This window comes from Bactrocera tryoni, chromosome 1 (assembly GCF_016617805.1).
Source record: "Bactrocera tryoni isolate S06 chromosome 1, CSIRO_BtryS06_freeze2, whole genome shotgun sequence".
Lineage (NCBI taxonomy): Eukaryota > Metazoa > Arthropoda > Insecta > Diptera > Tephritidae > Bactrocera > Bactrocera tryoni.
This window is the reverse complement of record NC_052499.1, coordinates 10394544-10418892: the sequence shown is the minus strand read 5'-3', so window position 1 is coordinate 10418892 and position 24349 is coordinate 10394544. Positions and strand designations below refer to the sequence as shown.

The window sequence follows — 24349 nt, the reverse complement described above, 5'->3', positions numbered from 1 at the left end:
TTGGTTTTGTAGTGCGTAGGCTTCAAGGATGCAAAAATTAAGCGAACATGGATATGATGTTCGAAAAGCAGTTTTATAAAACTAGTCTTATTTTTTCACATTTGTACCTAACCCTATCCTATAAAATTAAAAGAAATAACAGGTCAATTGAAAAGTCCCCGGCCTACCTTAGCGAAACATATTTTTTTTGGCAAACTTATTTTCTTATTCAGCAGTGTTCCCTTCAAGCGTTGAAGGGATATACTGATTATAGCGACGCTCCAACTTTTCGATATCATTTTTGTAGTGCGAATTGTAAATTGCTTCAAAATTGGCCGCAGTTTCGGTGATCACCTCTTTATTCGACATTCATTTCTTCCCAGCGAGCATTTTTTTGAGATTTGACAACAGGAAATAGTCGTTGAGAGCCAGACCTATAGAATTCCTCTGGATGCGTAAGCAATTCGAATACCAATTAATGGATTTTCGCCATTGTTTCACTGACTGACAAGGTCCATTGACTTGCTGAAACACGACTTCAAACGGACCAATATTGCTATGTAATAGTCGCTGTCGATGGTCCTTCCTTTTTCCAGATAATCAATAAAAATTAATTCACGCGCATCCCAAAATACAGGTTACATAACCATGCCAGCCGACTGTAGCTTTTTACATCTTTTGGAGTGAGTTCATTTACTCGGGTAAATGTCGATTGGATTTTGAAGTGAAATTTTTGGAGCCATGTTTCATTCATTGTCACATAGCGACGCAAAACCTCGGCTTTATTACACTTGAATATCTCCAAGCATTGCTCCGAATCATCAAGTCGTCGTTACTTTTGGTCAAAAGTGAGTTTGCGCGGCACCTACTTTACACAGAGCTTTCTCATACTAAAATTTTCGCGAATGATATGATTTAGACGTTCAGTTGATATCTCTAGAGTGCCTGCAATCTCGGACAACGTCATTTTACGTTCTTCCGAAATTAGTTTGTGGATGTTTTTGATATTTTCGTCTGTAACACCACTTTTGGGCGGGCACTGTGTTGTTGTTGTAATGGTAATCTAGTTCCCGTTAGGATGGCAAGAATCAGATAAGTCGTTATCGAGTAGGCCCAATAAATGTACTGTTTCGAATGGATTGGACTATAGGAAGAGGGGTGTCAGATCTGTAGGCTTAGCAAGGCATGCAAAGAGGTGGTTAGTGTCATGCGGGAACTCGTTGCACGATGGCCATATACATATTTGATATGTCAGGGTCGATTCTGGATAAGTAGGAGTTTAAGCTGCTACAGTATCCAGAATAAAGCTGCACAAGGGTCACTCACGATTCTCGCGGCAACTCGAGCTCGTCTTCTGCAATGGGTGGATGTTTGACTCCAAGTACGACTTTCACTGAGTCGGAGTCGGTAAAGGTGTTATGGCCCCACTGTGAATGGCGGTCTGTGCATGTCTCAAGTTTGTTGCGTCCGAAGTCTTGTCGGCATATTGTTTTATGTAGTCGACGTAGTTGAAGAAGGACCTCTTGATATGCCTCATTGGGGCTTATTTCGACACGTCTAAACTTAGCATACTAATCTTGAATGGTTGATTTTCCTGGGGCGGTGTCCGAAAGCTCGTCATCAAGCCATATTTTTGCTTCACGTGTATTTAAAGTGATATATTATAAGCTAATGATTCTACAAATTTATGCACGCGTCTTTTGAAGGTTTGAGCTAACTAAAAGTAGATTTAATGCTAGTGACAGTCCATGAATTTTCAATTGACCTATTATAAGTAATAAAAATAAAATAACTGAACATTGTGTGCGATATGAAGGATTCGTTCGGAGAATGTAGCATTGCCTTGTTAAATAATCCTTCCAAGTTTCGTGAAAACCCTTGTAAAATTAAAAAGGAAAAATTACATAAAATATCTTTATTTTGATCATTCAGTTTGGAAGACAGCTTTATGTTATGGTCGTCCGATCTGAGCAATATGTTTGAAGTGTAGTATTGCCTTGCAAAATAGAGTTTGCCGAACTGTGTGAAGATGTCTTTCATCAGTTTGTATGGCAGATGTACATATCTTATAGTGGTCCGGTATCGGCGATTCTGACAAATGAGCAGCTGTTTATCAAAAACTGAGAATCTCTTCCATGTATAGAGAGGTGGACAAAAAGACAGACGCAGTTCATACCGCTTTTACCGTTTTTAATCTATATAGATGTCTTTTGAAAGATTTAGGTTGCATTAGCTATTTCATTAGGGGAAGATTTTCGAGAGATTTAATTTATCGATATCGTTTGACTATTTATAGTATATATGTCTGTAAATATAAAATATATAATAACTTCAATCTCTTCTATTTTTCGTCTTGCAGCACAGAGCATAGTAAAAATCTGCGAAGAGAAGCAATTTCAGTGCGACAACGGTGCCTGCATACCCATCCGCTTCACCTGCGATGGCGAATCAGACTGCAGTGATCACAGCGATGAGCGCATCGCCAATTGCAAATTTATAGGTGAGTGAGCAAAGTAATTCGTATAATAATAATGCTATAAAGTGTGTGCTATGAGCGGCAAAATTGCGTTGTTTACACACATACTTATATATGCAGGCATGTGTGCTGTGATGACGTGCAAAATGCTACATGACACATAACACTGCATTTACAGGCGCATAAAAAAATATATATATATATGTGTGTGTGTGCGTGCGGTAAGTCTAGTGAGTTTGTGGCGTTGCGAAGAGTAAAGTCGCGAACTTGTTGCATTTTGTGTGCAGGCACTGTAACCTTCGAAGGCATTGCTGCTTGATTTTCAAACAGAAGAATAGCAATGTTAAGAGGCTTTTAGTAAATTGTAGACAAGTGTGTGAGTAAATGGCCTCAAAAGCAATTTAGAAACTGGAAATTTTAATTCCACTACACCTCTCTTACATTTCCATAATTTCTCCAGAGTGAATGCAAGCATTTTGCTTGAAAAGAAGAAACAAAAAAAGTTGAATTGAAGAGACTGAAATGCCGCAATTATACATTTACCGCCTTTTGTGGCAAGGTTTTCCCTCAATTAGAGGTATTTTGTACGTTTCCGTTAAAAGCAGTAATTTCCCTGTAAATTCTCTGCCATACAATGTTAGGGACATGGTGGAAATTGTAGCAGTTGCACGTGTGTGCAATTCCGGTTTTTAAGCAAATACAATGACATTAAGCGATGTTGCACGGGCGCATTCACAATCGCTTTGCCACAGAAACCACACAGCCACACAGGAGGATTACACAGACTCGTATAAATGGGGAGTTAAACTGGCACACTGTTGGATTGGATTTTACATAATGTTGCAACTGAAAAAAATTTGTATGTAAATGTTGTTAAGTACGCAACAAAATGAGCAATATTTATTGGCAGTCCGTGCGAGAACACTATTAAGTAGCGACATGTTTTTAGTTTCCGATTCTTGAGAGCTTCACAGTCGAATATTTTCAGTATTGAAATTAAATTTTGGTTTTTATAGTATTTGCTGTTGTTTTTGTAGCGAAAGAATTCTGCCGAATTGTCAGTCCTTGAACGAATAAAACAAATCCGGTTCCGTTCCGGTGACGTAAATCCGACTATCGTGGGAACTCGACTTTGTTAATAAACTGTGGTTAAGCTAGCTCTGCGATCTGGTAACGGAGACCCAGGAGGAACTAAACACACCATTTTAATTCCGCAGTAGCGATTAGTGGACAAATGGCTCTATGATCGAAAATTCCAACGTTAATATCTACATGTTCACCCACGGCTCAAGGGCAACACGCGCTGGTCTCCTCTATAGTAATCCATAAGCAGAAGGTGACTTCAAACTAAGTGATCACTTTTCAGTCTTTCAAGCCGATATAGTTAGCATAACAGAAGCCACCAAGTAGGCTTCTGCTCTAACCAGCAAGTCCTCAACCATTTCTACTGGAAAGTGAAACGGCAAATTCAGACTCTCGTTGCGCCAACACTAAGTCTCACTGCCTTGGGTTATGCAAGCAGGCAAAAACTAGACACTCTGTTGGTAACTCGGTTAATTTCATATGTATACCCAGTCAGATAGGGTATAAAGTTAACAAAAAAGCAGACGAGTTGGCCTGCTCGGAGGCAAGTGAAAACACCATTCTCATAAGCTGTCCCTTAATGGTTTGTTTCAAAGATTGTTTGAAGCAATGGAACCTAGAAGACTCCAGGTCTGGAACACTAACAATACAGGGCATACTATAAAGTTACTTTGGGGTAGAAGTGATGGTGGAGAGACAAAAAGCTTCTTTTTCTAGGCAAAAAGGAACTTAGCGATATTGGAAGCGTTATCACAGGGTATCTATTCTTAATGGCACTATTTAACAAAACTAAAATTCGGCGGAATGCAGCAGTGACGAGACGCTGGAACACTATCTTTTTGAAAGCCCAGTCTTCAGCCGGATAAGATTGAATATATTCCACGGCTTTCAATGCTCTAAACTAAGAGATATTGGGCAGCAGTGGTGAAAAAATTTGTTATTTTACCAAATCCGCTGAGTTGCTGTAAAAGTTTTTTTTTGGTTACCACCGGGGACTGGAATAAGACACATGCGGTTTGGCGCCTTGAGCCTCGCTTTTCGACCAACCAACCATGAACAACTATATAAAGAACATGCTGAGAATAATTTGATACTTATGGAAACATTTGTCTCTGAGTAATCACTCAGATAAATTTGAAAAAATGTTTTTATAAGAATATAGCAGCTGAACTTTAGAGACCTGTAACTCTAAAACTATTTGAGATATCAACTTAAAATTTAGTATGTTATTTTTAAAAGTGTAATCTATTGATATATGAAGAAAAACGATTCTTATTGTTATTTCATGCCAAATACGCACTTTAACGACTAAAAAAATTTGCTATTTAACCATGTTAATGAATACTGTATTGTTGAGTATCATTCGAAAATGATTTATAAACAGTAGATACATGTGAAAGCTACAAAAAAGCTTTATATTGCAAAAGTTGCAGCTTTAAATTTTTTATTTGCAATTTCAAAGAATATTGCTAATAATTTTTACTTATGAAGGCTATGAGTAACATATGAAAGCTCTATAAGAAAGCTGGGAAAGCTTTAATGTAATTTTGCAATATGCTTGTTCCTTGTTCTTGCTAATAATTACTACGTATGAAGGCTGTGAGTAACATATGAAAGCTCTATAAGGAAGCTGTGAAAGCTTTAATGTAATTTCGCACTATGCTTGTTCCTTGTTCTTGCTAATAATTACTACTTATGAAGGCTGTGAGTAACATATGAAAGCTCTATAAGGAAGCTGTGAAAGCTTTAATGTAATTTCGGACTATGTTTGTCCCTTGAAGAATTTCGCTATTAATTATTACTTATGAGGACTGTGCGTATCATATGAAAGCTTTATAAGGAATTCTTGTATACGAAAGCTTTAATGTAATTTCTGTGAGTAACATATTAAAGTTTTAAAAAAGCCTTATCTTGCACAAGGTGCTTCTCGAAATTAGCAGAGATAACTGTAGCGCATACGTAATATGCAAAGAGAGCTTAAGAAATCTAAAATACAATCACGATTAAAAATAAGTGAAAGTTTTGATGAATTCCGGCCAAAAATACAAAAGCTGTTATTAAACTTCGAAAGTGCTATTTTTGCAAATTTTATATTCATACATGCATATATAGATAGCATAGCTTCCTTAAAAATTAATTTAAAAATTAATCAGTTATTGAAATTTTTTTTTGAAGAGCTTCTTTGCTAATGCTGCTATTTAAAGCAGAAATTTAGTGTGCTCCTGTACAAACATATAAATTTCATTCACATATATAAGTATATATGTATACATATTTGGCAGTGTTGAAGTCTCATATTTCGTATTCGTGATTATTTGTTTTGCACTTTAAGCGTTGCAACAGCAATGGCAATACCACAGTTGTGTAGCTTCACAGGCGAGTGCACGAACAGGCGAGAAGATGCAACCGCAGCGCATACAACGTTCACCGAGTGTTGACATCTCTGCATGCAGCTGTGCTATGTTTGTTGTGGCGCTTGCAGTTTAGTTTCAGTTGTGCAAACTGGAAAATCCTTAAGGATTACAATTTAATAAGATCTTCTAAAACTAGAAATACACATGTACACTGTCACACATACACATACATACATGTGTTTGTATTCGTGTATGAGGCAAAAGAGTTTAAGTCAATTTAAGTGATAACTAAACTGAAGTTGTCAACTTATTTTTTTAGGATTTTACAATGAAAAGCAGCGCCAAGATCGAAATCAAGATCGCAGATCTGAACTTATCGTTTGATATTTTTAAAAAATATGCCGTCCTGAAATCGCTTTTCGGGCTGACAAATATTCACTTTTCCACAAATTTTTCTAGTTTGTTCATAACTGCTCAAAATCGACATTATCTATTTTGCCTGTGACCACTGCTCAGCATACCGTGGAATGCATGTTTACTACGCACACACAACGCTGTTGCGGTGTCTGTCAGAGCGGTGAGAAGCCAAAGTTGAGTCTTCGCAAGGTAATCACAATATTGTTGGTGCTTGTTATGCTTATGAAGATTGGCAAAATTCCATTTCACAGATCGTACATGTGTTTGTTCCGGTCATTTTGATTGCTATATGTATATATGTACCTATGCGCATGTGGTTTAATCTGGCTGCGTGATAGATAAAACTTTGCACCTGGCTATGCACACATTAGCACGTAGGAACGTTTATCGCACACACACTAGCACAAAAATCATGCATTTTGACCATAAACTGTAAACGAGCAAAGAATGTCTGCGTGATTATCACTTGATTGTCACACAAGCAACATTCAGTTGCCATGTTACAGTAAGTGTTGCTACTCGTTGCCAATTGGTGTAATGGTGTGTGGGTTCTTTTCATGAAAGTCGCTTTATTCAAATGGTTGGACCGATCGATCTGAAATTTTCACACGATTTGCTGAGATATATTTCTCACGTAATGATCCACCGAATAATATTCTTGATAATAATTCGATTTTTTAACATTTCTGAAGTGTCCTAAAATTTTTTCACAAAAAAGACGTTTTTCGGTTAGCCGTTTTTTTGTCAAAAATCAAAATGTTGACTAGTCGATCATTATCTCTATGCATCTATGGTAACAATTTTTTTTGGTTTTTGGGTTTGAGAGAACCTCAAGTAGAAACATTTTCCTCACCACCAGACTTTGTTTTTCGGAGTTCCTCTTAGAGATTGGCTATGAAAACAAGAGAATCCAAAATTTTTCAAAATTAATTGTCGATTTTTAATTATTTAATAAGTAAAATGTCTGTTCAAAAAAAAAAAACAAAAATTTTTGACCTTTAGATTTTTATAATCTTTTAATCTAAATTCTTTGAAGCTCAAAAAATCAATTTCCGTCTTAATTGTCTCAGCTATTGACTACATTTTATTGTTAATTAGTGATTTTTTGAGTTACTTCTTTTATCTGACTTGCATTGCTTTTGTGAGTAGAAAAATAACACTTTCCGCTTGTTCATCACAATTCAGAGTCAGTATCTTTCTTTCTCAGCTGTCAATAGTTTTTGCCGCAATTTTGTTTTGCATGGCAGTCACTCTGACAGGAACCTAAGCTTGAACGTTTTAGTTGTTCTTGTAGTAGCGGTTAGCTAGAACCTGCTTGGATGGCAAGAAGAAAGTTGATAGGTAACGAAATCATCTAACGCCAAAACCGAGAAACGTAGTGTTTTTACGGGTTCGGACAATGGTGAGAGGGCTATTATATAAGTCGGATTCATTGAATCATGTTCAAAGTTCCGCAAGGATCACTCTAGAATCATGAGACAACTCAAGCTCTTTTTCTGCTATAAAAATACACCATTCACTGGGAGATAGACAGTGAAAGTGTTAATTGCTGCACTGTATCTAGCGTTTAATGAGTGTCTTAAGCTAGTTGCGTTCGTTGTCTGAGCAGTAAATCGTTTTATACGGGTATCGCTGACTTGATCACATAATGTTTCTAAAAGGCGGTGCCGCTCCTGTTAAATGGCAGGAATGGATGTTTACCAATGCATTCCTTAATTGAAAGCATGCAAGCCTGATTATGTACATGGGTGCTCGATGGGATTCATCATGAGGCATTTGTAGTTACTCTACGAAGTGTTCAGATGCTGTACTTGTCAGCCTATATTTAAAAAAATTATTCGTCGCTGTCTGCACCGTGGGATAAATGAAAGAAGAGACCTTCTCGATACGAAAAATTTAACATTTTTGTTCTTTCTCGGGCAGTTTATGGTTTATCTTTATATTCTTTTGAGTTATAAATATTTTGTAGCTCAATTCCGTTATCGCTTGTGACCTTGGAAATATATGTATTTGGTTTTCCTGAATAACTTTTCGAAAGCTTTTTATGAAAATAATAAAGCCATTGTGCTTTCACCATTTGGAGGAATGTGAGTGCATAGAAAAAAAGTGGTCGACCAAAATGGTATACACTTGCATTTGTTTATCTATTTATTGGTATAAATGTAAAAAAAGAATTAGTTGAAGTTTGATTAGAAATACGAAAAGACTTTTTCGACTACCTAAATCCATAAAATAAATTATGTTTAATATTGTATAGAAAAATTGTCGACTTAATTTCGATATAAAATTTATATTCACAATTATAGACTCTTTGTTTATGTTTTTTTGTGTTTTGTTTCTTGCGAATATGCTTGGGATGTTATTAGCTATACCATATACAGATTTCATGTTGTTTCGCTTATAAATTTTTACGATTGCCATTTGGTGTTCACATGATTACTGACACCGGAGCGTTGCTTTCGCTATTTCGTATAGTTCGCATTGCAAAACTATCAAATGGATTGAATTTGGCAGCTCATTTGCGTTTTTTTCAAATGATATCCGCCTTTATACACAACAAATCCATTTTCTGCGACAAATTTTCCCGATTTTTGGCAAGGACTTAATGAAATTGTCTGTATGTGCTTATATAGCTTGAGCGCAGCACAAAATGAAATAAATGGAATCCTAACGTAGGAGTTATATCGCCATTTATTTTCGTACTTTTTCTTTTTGTATGCGATTTTATTATTGTTGTGTGCGATTTTATTATTGTTGTTGGCTTTTATTTGTTAGTTAGCGAGTACATTCTGAGCCAATGCGTACGCGCGTGAAGGATTACGTACAGACAGTTTCCATGCTATGAAATGCCTTGCGACATTGATTTCCAAACCTTCGCGAAATCCACAAAAATACTTCAGAGAAAATCAAAAAATCAGCGAAAATGTTGCAAGTAGCAAAACTCAAGTGTTCGCCAGCGCAAATGTGTGTGTACGTTTGTGCACATGTCAGAAATTATCTGCGTATGTGACTGAAAGTTTATTTTTATTGTTTCGGATAAAAGTTTAAAGGCAATTGGGGGTGGGATAAAAGGATGCCTGAAGGCGCACATGTGCATATGTCGGCATTAAATTTGCTATATTTCGCGTCTAAGGCACAACAACCGATTTCGCGTCGCTTTGCTGTGTTTGCATTTCTAAAATCGCTACGATTTATAGGCAGACATCGGCATTAACGCAGACAAACAATAACAAGTAGCTGATAAGAAAATGGCTTTGCCGATATGCTCAAGCGAGCGCTCATTGATGAAGCCATTCGGGCATGCCACTCACTCACTCACTTAGTCACTTAGTGAAATAAGTAGTCGTCTGTGTGTCGTACAAAGCCGCATTATAGGTTTCAGGCAATAAAAAAGTAGAATGTAAGAAGACACATGACAACATGTAGTGTGGAATAAAAAATATTTGTGTGGATTTGCAATTCACATAAGTGATGAAAAAATAAAAACAAAAAAACAAAAAAAAACCAAAACTGATATCTTCGGTTCTGCTGAAGCTATACCACACAACAGTTGTTTTTGCTCGGTAAGCTTGACAAGTATGACAGTTACATATGTATATGCTATAGTGGTTCGATTTAAACAATTTCTGCGGATATAACACTATTGACTTAGAAAGTAATCTGCGCCAAATTTCTTGGAGATATTTTCTTAAAGAAGAAAGGTTTCCTTACGAGAACTTGATTTTGATCGGTCTGTTTGTATGGTTTTTTTGGAGATTAAACTTAGTTAGTAATCTGCGCCAAGTTTCATAGAGATGTCTTCTTAAATAGGAAAGGTTTCCTTACGAGAACTTGAGTTTGATCGGTCCGTTTGTATGACAGCTATGTGCTATAGTGACTCGATCTGAATAATTTTTTCGGAGATTATGTTATTGCCTTAGATAATAATCCATACCAAGTTTTATGGAGATATTTTCTTAAATAAAAAAGTTTTCCATACAAGCATTTTGTGCCAATCGTTCACCCTGTATGACAACTATAACTACAGCCTCCCGTTTCAGCAGTTCCGACAAATAAGTGAATTTTTGGGGAGAAAATGTTGTATGTTAAATTAGAAAAGCCTAGTGTGTTCATTCCCAAATTGTGTTGAAATTTAACCCAAGCATGAATATTTACATTGAGGAACTCCATTGTAGTTCAGCCCACAGAAAATTTATATTTTCTAAATATTCTTACAATAGTGCAGGTGAGCTTTTAAGCAACTTATTACAAGTCCACCTAAACACACGCACTAAAAATATTTATCAGAAATCGTAGGCAAGCTTGAAGGATAAGCACAATTGTGGGCGACTTTGTATGACTTTAAGTGAAATCTTTAGCAAGAAATATCAAACCAATACCGAGAACGTTTACCTACGTAGGTGCACACATTCATTAAGAAATTATTTCCATTTTCTGTGCCATTGTCTTGCACCTCCGGCGTGTGGTCCAGGTAATGCGATTTGATCATTGTGGCTTACCATGGCAATTGAGTAGCCAAATCGCTTGTCACCATGATATTACCATATTATCGTCATTGCTGTCAATATAAGCAATTGTTTGCTGTTGTTGTTATTCTTGATGTCTTGTTGTTTTCTTCCATTATAATTGCGTTCTTAACATACCTTATCGGCAACATCAATTTGCCGTAACATACATATGTAGTCTTTCCTGCGTTGACCACAATAATGACAACGATAGCTTCAAAACGCATACACCTGCAAATATATGTGTGTATGTGTTTATGTGCGTGTATGTGGGTATTTGTGTGCTTACAATGGTTTAATTGAATTTTCATCGAATTGCCTGCAAATTTTATCATTTCATGTGTTTTTGCGGTTGTTGCTAGTGTTATTGCAGCTATTGTTTTTGTTGTAGGATTTTTAATATCCTTTCACTTTAATATTGAATCCTCTCGTTTATTTGAGGTGGTTGAGCTGTGGTTTGCTTTGATTGATTCACAGGGCTTTTCTGAGAATTTCACACTTTGCTTTTCATTTAATTTCATTTCAATGTGTAGCTCAGCGTTTTCTGTGCACATACATATATTCGTAAATATCTATATTGTTTTAGATAAGGTTGAGTTTAAGGGTGTTCTTGTGGTTTTTAGAAGTTTCGTTAAATAATTATTGCAGTAAACATAATGAGTTCGGCTTAATAAGTTGAGGGGGGTTTATTATAATTAATGTATCAATTAAAAGTTGTTAGTGTAGCCAAATTCAGAGTGAGTTGGTCAGCCCTAAGAATGCGGTTGATATAAATTTGCTAGAAGCTATACATTTGGTCTACTCATATTTTATCTCATTTTAATGAATTTCATTTGATTCAATGCAGTAGCTTGGAGTTATTGCAGTAGTACTTATACAAGTATGGTCAATTCGGCTGCATGCTTTCTAATACTACAATGCAAAAATAATGCATTAATTATTAAAATTATCACTACGGTTAATAAATTTTACAATCTCTAAAGCACTGACTCTCCAGCTAGAATAATTTTAAAACTTTTGAAACATATTGTTGTTGTGTTTTTAGACATGTGGTTTTCAAGAAGAAATAAGACGCTTATAATTTAATGTTATGACCCAAATTCTTGGCCATTCTTTATTATAAGGACTATTATTTCAAATAAAGGTTTGCCATTATCTTGTCTTAAAAATGATCTCGGTCAAGTGACCGCAGTGGCAGGCATGAATGAAGTCCAGTCGAGAGGTTCATTATTCGATATTTTTGTAGCAATTAGGCACGTATAAATCTTCTATCTCTGTGAACTATATGCCCACGACACGAGATAATGCGCTCACCAAAAGTTTCCTTCGAAAAATTGATTGTTTCGATGATGCACGGAAAAGTCATTAATCAGGGCATTCCTAATTGACTGCAGCATTATGGGCTACTTTTATTTTAAGAAATTTGGACCGGTGATTCCCTCTGCCTACATAGTACACCAAACAGACACATTTAGAGTTCTTGGCCCATTCAAATATTCAACCAATAGTAAGCTTCATTGCTAAGCAAAAGTTTATTGTGAAAATCGGGACCATTTACCGAACGTGCAACGCACTTGAGGTTAGTTTGAGTTTAATTCTTGGTTGAGTTGGATTTTGTAAACGGCAAATCAAAATTCTTGAGCGAATTCTTCCATAAACTGGATGGGCACAGCTCCAGTTGTTGCGCGCGATGACGAATGGATTCATTCCAGTCTTCATTGAAACTCCGCTTCATAGTAGCAATAGCGTCCTGAACTGTGCGGCGTGTCTGTTTAGGCACATTATTCAATAAGAGAAAAGGTTTGCGAAACTAACCCATGGTTGCTCGAATTAGTCCTTGCCTTTATCAGCACTTCGAAAGGGGAATCGGGTAAAAAGTGCTCATAAACAGAGTATGTATGCCATTCCCCCCTGGAGACGACATAACCAAGAGAATATATTTTGTAAAAAAAAGAGTTCACTGGGTAGCAAAAGGGAAATGGAGTACTATATTCTCGAGCAGTACCTTCGAAGGAGCACCATATAATGGTAAACTGATGACTCGGAAATGACAGATATAATTAGGGCTGTGATAGTGAGACCACGCAACAAAACGCGCATTTCCAACAATATTTCAAGGTGAGGCCTATGCCATAAACATATGTGCAGACTTATGTATATCAAAATACTGCGACAAAAAATAATATTTCATTAATATGGATCTCTGAACACGGAGTCGTCATTGGCAGTAAGCTTGCCGATCTTCTAGAGAAAACAATGAGCGTGACGATCTTCTAAGGAATGCAGCTGCGGCAGTCAAGCAAATAGGGTCGGTGCCACTACACATTATGAGAGGAATTGCTTGCAGAGGAAAAGGCTTATAGAAATCTGGCCGAGCTTCCTTAGCTGAAGCTCTTTCTGGTAGAGTTCAATGCAAAACGGTAAAGCATCTAATTGTTCTCAATGGCTATAAATTAAGGCGGCTGTGTGATTTTATATAGGTAAATGCTCGGCGGTTTTGTGTCGGTTCTGCGACCAAAAGCTGATACTCCAGAACACAAAGGTTATCTTTGCTTGCCGCGCACTCTTAAGAAAAAGAAGTCCGGATAACAGGCAAATGAATACGGTGAGAGAACACATCCCAACCATTAAATGAAGTCTTCTGATAAGTCGATATGGTCGCAATGCATACCTTAACTCTTTATATGGACATAACTCTATGAAAAAGACCCATGAAAAAGGGATCGACTCACATCACCTCTTCGTCGATGTTAGAGTTGCTTTCAATAGCACGAAAAGTAGCTGCTTTAACGCCGCTATGTCTGAATTTGGTATCCCCGAAAAACTAATACGGCTGTGTAAACTGACGCTGAGAAATACCAAAAGCTCCGTTAAGAGAGACCTCTGCGACCAGTTCGATACCAAACGAATTTTCAGACAATGCGACTATCGTGCGACTCCAATCTTCTGCTGGATAAAATAAATCGAGCTGCAGAACTGAATAGAGATGTACACTCTTCGACAAGTTTCTCATCATTTATGTCCTGCTATATGGTGCAGAGGCATGGACGATGACGAAATCTGATGAGTCGACGTTACGAATTTTCGAGAGTAAGGTTCTGCGGAAGATTTATGGTCCTTTGCGTAACGGCGAATGTCGCATTCTATGGAACAATGAGCTATATGAGATATATGACGACATTGACGTAGTTCAGCGAATTAAGAGACAGCGGCTACGCTGGCTAGTTCATTTCATTCGACTTGATGGAAATATTCCAGCTCTGAGATTATTCGATGCAGTACCCGCCGGGGAAAGCAGAGGAAGAGGAAGATCACTACTCTATTAAAGACCAGGTGGAGAAGGACCTGACTACACTTGGAATCTCCAATAAATGCCACGCAGTGGAAAGGAAGAACGGCTGGCGAGCTATTGTAAACTCGGCTGCAACCGCATAAGCGGTGTCTACGTCAATAAAAAAGACCAAGAAATTTCATGGAAAATATGATAGACATACCATATACGATGTTAGCAGTAAACACAACTACACACCATTTCCTGCAAGAATCTTCCAAAAATCTGTTGCACCAAGTGGAAGATGGAAATATTGCATAATCGTTATTCGCTATGTACAGTTTGTCCCGCATTCTTCCGATCTTGAGCGCACAAAAAGTACAAAAGCCATTGTTTGCCAACTCTTTTCGTTGCTGTTAAACGCTCTTTAGTGTTTCAGTGTTCCTATTGTTTGCCTTTGTTGTTAGAGCAAATTCGCTGCTTGCTGTCTGGGGTATTTGTATCCTTTGCAGCCTCAATTCATTTCTTCCATTTGCAAACGCGCCTTTCTCTGATAAATGCATTATCTCTACGCAGGCAAGCAAATCTTCCAATTTCTCTTACTTCCTCCTCCTGTGTGCCCTATATCAAATGCTTGAGCGTATGTGAGCTGTGACTCGGGTTAGGTGTCCTTTCAAGTACCCGCAGTACTGGCCGAGCGTGTGTGTGTGGGTGTGTGTATGCCTGCATAGTTGTGTGGCATTGTCGGTTGATTGCTGGATTTGCCATTCATCTGAGCCGCTTGTGCAGTCGAGCGTGGTCAAATCTCTTCGGTAACATTACAAGCTCAGCGTATGTACACACAAAAACAACAACAACAAATACTCTAGATGGTAATTGCTTGCCAGTGTGTTGGCATGTTGAATAGATATGCGCATGTTTGCTTATCTAGGGTGGTAATGTGCGCCTTGAACCGCTACGGTTCTGGCCGGTCTGCTGCAAGGATTCAATGTTACTCTTGGGTCTAATAGTTTTCAAATGGCCATTATCATTTCTGGCCCAAAAGCGTGCAAATCGTGTTGGAATTGAGGAACCTCATTGCCGCATGCAAACAGCGACACATAAGGGCACTCACATATACATTAATATACATATGTATATATGCATGTGTGGCACATAGTAGGTAGCTGTTTACCCCATAGGAAAGCTGCGAATCACTGTATAAATTGCGCGAATATTCGGGTAGTTTTGCTAGAAGTGCTTAATCGATAAATATTTATGTCAGTAGGTTCGCTGCTTATGAGTAATGTTTATTGTTTCTCTTAAAAAGTTAGACTCATATTCTAATCGGCTTTAGTCCACCAATCAGTATCGATGGATTCCATCATAGACCAGACTTTCAGAATAAGTGAAGTTCCTGAGAAAACCTTGACAAACAGAACAGGAACTGCCAATTCGACGCCATGCCTAAATTTGGTATCCATTCGAAAGATAGAGTTTTGTGTTTTCGGCCCAAGCCACTGGAAGAATTAACAAAACCAACATGGTATAATATTTGGTAGGAAAATAAAGTATCAAGTAAAGTATATAAGTCTGCCTTCACCTTCTTCAGCGAATATTGTTTTAACTCTTCAATCGATTGAAAACGGTTTCCACGTAGCGCAAATTTTGGCTTGGGGAACAAGATAAAATCACATGGAGCCAACTCTACTGAATACGGTGGTTGATTGATGATATTTGCTGCGTTTTTGGCTTTAAATTCCGTCACAATCGTGGTTAGACGTGATGGTGCATTCTCATAATTTAAAATCCATGAATTATTCTTCCACAAGTACGGCCGTTTTGGATAAACTCTCTCTCGCAAACGCCTCAATACGGCCAAATAGAACTCCTATTCACCGTCTCCCCCTCCGAAACAAATTCATGATTCATCAAACCACGAATATCGAAAGAAACAATAAGCATCATTTTGATTTCTGAGCGCCTTTATCGTGGTTTTTTGGTTTCGGCTCATATTTTTCCTTCCATTTCGATGATTGTTGCCTTGCTTGCATGTCAAATTTATAAACTCATGCCTCATCGGCAGTTATAATGTTATCCATGAATGTGTGATTGTAATTTGCTCGATCAATTATGTTCAAGGAAACCTGTTTACGGTAATCTTTTTGAAAAAATGCAATTTTTTCGAGAAGAGTTGAGCAAGAACGCATTTCATACCCATAATATCCACCAAAATCATTGGAATGGACTGGCGAGCGATGTCGTACTCTCCTGACATCTCTTTAACAATTGTCTAACGGTTTTCAAGGACTTTTTTTAATATTTTCATCAGTTGAGGAGATCGAAGATCGTCCATAACGAAGCATTTCTTCAACGATCTCTCAATCGTCTGTGAAGTCTTTGTACCACTCATAGGCTTGCGTTTTTGATAAAACTGAATCACTGTAAACCTTTTCCAACATTCGCAACGATTCCGCACGCGAGAGTTGCTTAGAAATACAAAATTTGAGATGAATTCTTTCTTCGATATTTTCCATTGTAAAAATCGCAACGCACTACTGAGGTGTACTGACTTAAGTAGCTGCTGTAAACAAACTGATCGCTTCCATATTTTGCATGGTAATTAAGAATAGTTTTACCAACTTAGTAGATTAAATTTTTTTTTTTGCAATATCGTTTACCCGCAGAACTTAATTACAATTTCCGTGTGCTTTTTTGTCACAATAACTATAAATTTCATTCGAACCTCTCTCTACCCACAATACTGTTAACCTGAAGTAAAAGCAAAAACCGTTATTTTAAATAAATGCATAACTTTAGCTTGCCTTCGCTTTTGCTTTCAATCTTTTTTACTGCCATCACTGTCAATTTAATTGGGATTTGCTGAGAAAATGTTTAGGACACGCTGCTCAATCCAATTCAGCTTTAATGGACAACGTTTCACCAGCGTGATTTGGTTTAGTAGTAGTCTGTCACACTGTTTTGCCATCGCATTGTCGTGGTTTGCTTTCGGTTGTGTGTGTTTTATACTGAAATATTTTCTTCAGCACAGCATTGTTGCACAATTTACGTGAGGTTGCTCTTCAATGGGTATGCAACAGAAAAAATAAATTGAAATTGACACGAACAAAATGCAAGTAAAATATTTTTGGAAAGTTAGAGGAATGATGTCTCACAGAGTGCTTGACCTGAGCATGCAAAAACACTTGCTGAGAAAGAAAACATATATGAGAGTTAGCAACAAAGAGTTAAAGCGTAGATACTTTTTTTCAAATTAATTTTTTAATTAATAATGCGAATGTGTGGAAATAGGTGGCATCATTTTGAACTGTTTATTTTGCGGCAAAATATTCTTTCATTTTAGTTTCTATTTGTAGTTCTCACTTTCAAACAGTTTGCAAAACTTTATTTTGAATGTGGAATTTGTATTTTTGCGCTTGAAAGCAGGCAGACTTGTGTAGCGGTGAAAAACCACGTCGACCAATGCGTAAACAGCCAGCATATTTAATACGCAAATGTTGATGTGTAAGAGTGTATTGCGCGTACAAACATATCACACACTAACTACGAAAGTGGCACAAGTCAAAAATTTTGAAAATTGATTCTTCGCCATGTATGAAATCGTAATACACTTAACTGCTGACACAAAAAATTTCATTGTTGTTAGTATTTTATTTACAACGAAATTTACAACAACAACAACATTATTTTACAGCAATTGTTTTCTGCTTCACCAGAACTGTCATTTTCGAGTTGTGACGCTTTTCTAGTTAGTGTGCGTTTATCCACTTGAAGCACACTTTTTTTGTGCATTTGTGTGTTGCCTCGCATATGTGGGTTCCTTTATTACAGCGGTTAGACAGGACATCAAAGATACTTGTGGTTTCGATTGTAGCGCAAAAGACTTTTTTCTGCACCATTCTTTTACCCACTTTGCTATCATGGTACGGCAAAAAACTTGTTTGCCCACATGCTTTCTGCTGTTGTTTGTCGCACGAGCTTCTTTGTCGATTGCGTGCATAAAGTTCGTAGTAAAGGCCACAGAGACGCAGGAATTTACGATGTAGGAAAACTTGAAGCACTAAAATAAGCCATGCACCTGTAAACGGTATTGTCGCTTGTGTAGCAAATAGGCTTCGTTACGTATACGCAGTGGTGCATACATCGCCTAGCATATGCACGCATATTCGATGATGTGGAATGGCATTTTATATCACTTGCCAGCACACAAAATACGTTCTTTTGAGTAAAAAGGAGTAAGTCGGTTTGGAATCTGCATTCCGCATGCCGCATGCAAATAGTTGTATGCAAATATGGCTCGAGATTGCAACTCTATACATATATAAGTAGCTTGCTGGTTTATAAATGCAAAATTTTCAAACAGAAACGACACTGAGGAACTATATGGATGCACCGTTCATATAAGAGTAAGACCCGCGCATATTTTATTCAATATGTGCTGTTTCGCTTATAGCTTAGTATGCCATACTCAATGGTCAGATCGTTGCAATATTATTAATGAAGGCCTGAGTTTTTGATATGAGTAGAAACTATGTATATAAAAAATAGTATTCGTATTGAGATGAAAAATAGGTAAACTGGTTTTTGAAATTCAAGTTGCTGATCTTGAAACATTTCCATCAATTTTAGTTCATGCATTTGCCATTAAATAACTAGCATTGCTGGCATTTAGAAGAATTATGAAATAAGTTTGAAATTTTGCGCTTCCTTTTTGAGAAACTCAGCTCCGCCGCATTGCGAACTCACATATAATTATTGTAAACATGTTCATATCCAATCCCGTTCACCGACAATCGAATGTGCGTGACAGGCTGGTAAAAAGCTCGTGGCCGCAAATCGTGCGGTGCCAATGTAGTATAAGCCAGCTTAAAATGAAAAGTTTCTCCCCGTCGCTGTTAACTTTATTCATTTCGTTGCAAGTGTTGCACTTTCTACACAACTTCCTGGCGGCGACACAATCTCTGGTTCGTTTCACATTGACACACGCGCTGTAGGCAACAATCTGCTTTCTTGGGGCAACTTCGTAGGATTTCGTTGCATACTAAGCAGCAATGTCTGTATATTACTACAATACCAAGTTGTACACATATCTCCACCTTCACTCCGTAACAACATTTACACACCTATGCACACTTATATGCCCACGGCTACTATGACTAGTCTGTCTCATCTGTTATCTATGTTGCAAGCGTGTTTATAGGCGCACTTGCGTCGGCTGCTTTTATAAATTTATACATTTTCAACTCTCTGATTCCCCAGGCTGTCATTTTTCAGTGCTTGTATAAAATTTTTACACTTTTAACTCTTTTATGTGGCAATCCACAAGGGTCTGCTACCTACACCGCCATGAACTTCGCGCACATTTCACACTTGCGTTGCATACTTTTGCGCGCGTATTTTTCACACAACTTTGCATTTTGTGGCTGCTATGTAACACCAGCGCCACCGGCAAATTGCTGTGCTTTAGCGCATGCTGGGAAATGGTGAAAAGCACACGTTTTTCTTTCAGTAGTTCTTGGTTTAAAAAAAGTGTTTCACCACTGCGGGTTAACTGTTTTGACTTGACGAAAAAGTGTTAAGGTTTTCTTGCTTTAAGATAATTGAAAAACAAAGATTCCTTATATACAAGAGATTTCAATGGCCCAAATGTTGAATTAAGTGAAGCAATTTATTTTGAAACAGGTGGCAACATTTTCCTTAAAATATTCGCGCTAGGTAAGGAGTTACATACACGAGCATTTATATAGATCAGGATGAGAAACGAGTTGAAATCCGGATGTCTTTGTGTTTGTTCGTCCATCCGTCTGTCTCTGCAGGCGATAACTTGAGTAAAAATGGTGACAACTTGATGAAAATTGGTACATAAAAAATCTAAATTGAGTTTTTTAATGCTTACGATTCACTACATTATAATATTAATTAATTTCAAGCCTCCGCTCTCAGATATAACCCATATATAACCAATATATAACCATTTCATAACCAAAACTCAAATTTTATTTTCATATGAGTCGTTTCTATTATATCGTTTTTCTTTTGCCTGTAAACTTATGAAAATTGATGTTACGTTATTTTACATTTCAAGTGAGGATGTGTTCCCCGGCAGCCAAGTATGCTTGGTAATGCAGTTCGGCGTGATCGAACCACAGAACTAAGCTCCAAATATAGATACAAAATTCAAATTGGGTTCAGACGTTGGCAAGCGTTATTTGTGTGGGAAAATTTTTTAAAATTTGTAGTGGCCTCATCCCTTAAATGGTTTAGTGTACATTTCTTCAAAACCGCTGAAACGTAATTATACCAAACTTGGTGACGAAGAATCTTTTTCATATCATTATACACCAGAAGAATGGATAAAATCAGATAGTGCACACGCCTATTACTCATATAGTGGTTGTGTTGAAAATATTGAACTTCGATCCTTGCAAGCTGCAAGTGTATACAATGTTCGCTAATACCCGAACTTCGCCCTTCCTTACTTGTTTCTTAAATATTTTTAAATGAAAATATCTTATACTCACTCTTGCTGACTGTGATATTTAACATTAAGTCAGTTCAAGGTATAAAATTTGTTCTCCCAGTCATTGGTGAAAACACGACTTTTATTTTATGTCCCAATTATGGGGTAAGTATGGTAATCTGGCCTGTTTTTTGACATAATTTTTTCATAGACATTTTTATTCTACAACAGAACTTTTTTCACATATCATGAGGTATATCGTGAAGTGTATAAACTAACTTTTTCAGAATTTTTTGATTACATCTGTTGGAGTAATGGCTGGGTGAATGAGATGCGGACACGATTTCTCATGTTGGATGATCTGAAACACAAAAACCCAATTTATTCTTAAAAAGTACGTGAATGGTTATCGTCCCTACTAGAATCATGAAAAAATGTTGATAAATAAAAAAGTAATCAACGTTTTTTTTTTAATTTTTTCCCATTTTTTTTTTACATAAATTTTGTCATAACATTGTCAATAAATTATAAAAAATTATGTATGTAGGGACGATAGCCAGGTTTTTTGTGAACACTAAAAAAAATGAAGCAAATCGGTTGAGTAGTTCGACCGGAATCATGTGCGCCAATTTAAAGAATGTGTGTTTTGAGAAAAACGCGTTTAAAGTTTGAGTTGCGCTCCGAGCGTTCCGATCGTCGAGCGGTATTATTATTTTTGGGTCTTTTTGGAAACCATCTAATGGTAAAGTGGGTTTCTACATTAATTCTAAGGGTATAAGGGAACAGAAAATGCAAAAAGAAACAATTTATTTGGAAAAAAGATTACCCTACTGACTCCTTATGTGACTGTACACATATTGTCTTCACATTAACACATGCAACACTGCGGAATACGAATAAAATATCTAAGCTTTGTCGGCAGTCCAACTAAACAGCTTTTATTGGTCACACATGACCTGTCGAGCAAGTGTTGTTGTGAATTATACGAGTAAATGCTCTAAGAAGTATTAATGGCAAAAATCTGGTTTTATATATTTACTTCTCTGCTTCAGGCCGAACGCTTCTAAAACTCAATAATGCAAGCATATGATAAATGCATTGCATCAATAAATGTATGTAAAGATTAGTTATCTAAACCTGTAAACAGGCAGATAATAGAGAAATTCAGTGACATGAAAGGATTGTGAGTTTCAGTAAAAGACATGTGTAAAATAAAAAGGCTTAGCAGGAATATTACATGTGTTGAGCTGCACAAATTTCTACTGAAATACGAGCAATAACTGCTACCGGAAAGTGTACAATTAAAATAACAGTGAAATTTATTTGATCATTGTCTAAACAACAACAGCAATGTATAATATAGTGTGCAATGACTCTACAGATTTTTGCAATTCTTTGAACTTGAATATTTTGACAAATCAACACAGCTGAAACTAGTTTGGTACATTTTTCGAAATTACAAAAGTATTTCATTATTCCGGACATTTCGCAGTAAATAAAATAACTAGCCGAATATGCAAATCTGTGCACAATTCATTGGAAAATAAAATTTATTTCATAAGCAAATTCGAGCACATGAAAGCTGAACAAATACGCCGCCTGTAAATGAAACATTTCGGTTTATAAATTCACACATACACACGCAATATTTGAAAACAAATAATTTATTTTTTACTTAAGCATCGCTCGAAAGTGACAAAACCTTCAATGAAAAGTTAGTTAAGTCCTTTCATCAACTGCCAAACCTGCCACACTTGTGCACAAGTAGCTTAGCGCCATCTGACGTGTGCCGGCAGCTGGCTGGCAGTTTTGAAGATATTTGAAGTGTGGATTTTAAAATGATTGCCTCAAGTGCTTTGCTTGGAAATTACATGCAATTTATTTTTGTCTGTCACTAGGCCTCTATGTGGTAAACTTGATTTTGCCGTCGTTGTATAAGCCTATATTTAGGCGCTTAAACCAAGTTAAGCACCTTAATGGCATTATGAGCACAGTTGCAGGCGAGCATACACGTGCGTGATATAAACACTTCATAAATATGAAACTTGCAAAGATAAACAACAATTTACGTGGTTTCAGCAGACGAGTGTAAAAAAAAATTGTCTTTTTTTTGACGAGTGTGAAAAAAATGCGTAAAAATACAATATAACTACAAGAAACTCGAGAGTTTATATTTCGTAGTCGATTATTAAAAACTTAACTCCTACTTTTTTTTACTATATTTTTCGTCAAGCGGCTGGAATATAAATAAATAACTACAATTTATATTGATGCTTGCAGCACAATATAGTTTCAGCGATAATTATTTGGTGTACTCCTCTTTATAGCGCATTATATATATATATTTATTTTTTTTTTAATTTTTAAATTTTTTCGTTCAATTTTTGATTTTTTTCGTTAAATTTTTAAATTTTTTGTATTGAAATACTATCAATAAGCTCCAGCGGAATTGCTATTCATTGTTTTCGCTCCTAAAGATATGCTTCTCTTACAACTTTTGTTGTTCTCATTTTTTTGTTATTGTTTGCTCAACAAGTAACAACTTTTGCATAATAATCAACACCATTCATGTTGAGCATACTGATTTATGTTGTATATATTACATGCCATATGCGCAATGCAAAAACGATGAGCGCAAGTTAGGTAGAGATGGCTTTATTCATATAAAATGTTTTGCATTCAAGCGGTAGTCTGCTGGAGGAAAAGCATTAAAAAGACTGGTGGTTTCTTTAAAAGAATAATTAACTAAAAAAGTAAATATTTTGTAAATAATTTACAAAAACAATAACACAAAGATGTTTCCATTAGAATTGAATATTGATAATATTGGATAGTCGAAAAAGTCTTTTCGTATTTTGTCAATAGATGCCGTTGCAGTCGTATATCTCCTGTGCAACCAATCACATTGTGTCATACCATGCAGTGTTGAAAAGGTGAGATTCTAAGCTTCATTTAGTAAAAAAAAAATTAAATTCGGAAGATCTGAAAAAAACTTACAGCTGTTCAAAAATGAGTGAAACTAATGAAAAAGTTTGCTATATTTTGAATTTTTTGTATAAAAAGGGAAGAATGCCACGCAAGCCACCAACGAAATTTTTGAAGTTTACGGAGAAGATGCTGTATCAGTTCGTGTGGCACAAAAATGGTTCGCTCGTTTCCGTTCCGGAAGTTTTCTGGAAATTTCGAAATTTTAATTTATGCTGATGCAAGTTTTACACTGATGGAGTAATGTCTCTACCGGAAAAGTAGCAAAAAGTGGTCGACCAAAATGTGTACCATTTTGTTTTATATAAAAAAAAGTTGAAGTTTGCTTAGAAACATAATACGAAAAGACTCTTTCGGCTACCCAATATATGCTACAGTAATCCGATCTTAGTGGTTCCGACATATGAGCAGCTCTTGTTAAGAAAAGGACACGTGTAAAATTGATATGTAAAGACAGACGGACCGTCAGACACGCGGACATGGCTATAAGAACTCAGCTCGTCACGATAATGACTTATATATCGTCACCCAAAATGACTTATTTTTTATCCGTTACCCAAAATTTAAAATAACGTAACAACACTTTTCATAATTATACAGGCGAAGTAAAAACGATATATTTGAACAAAATTTTAGATTTGGTTATAAAACGGTTATATATTGGTTATTATACACTAATATTGAAACAAATTTTGAGTTTTGGTTATAAAATGGTTATATATTGGTTATTATAACTGACAGCGGTTTTCGATTTGTTTATGATGATGCTGTGTTTTGTATTTTAGGTGACGATATATACTTTATAGGGTCTCTGATGCT

General features: G+C 36.5%; 1 protein-coding gene across 5 annotated transcripts in view; it reads left to right on the top strand.

The window, feature by feature from the left end:
• Positions 1 to 24349, top strand: part of LOC120781839 (low-density lipoprotein receptor) — a 398201-nt gene that overhangs the window by 104842 nt on the left and 269010 nt on the right. For all 5 annotated transcript variants that reach the window (XM_040114061.1, XM_040114064.1, XM_040114081.1 and 2 more), the window contains one exon: positions 2339 to 2479. In XM_040114061.1, the coding sequence (XP_039969995.1) occupies positions 2339 to 2479 (141 nt within the window). The remainder of the gene's footprint in view (positions 1 to 2338; positions 2480 to 24349) is intronic.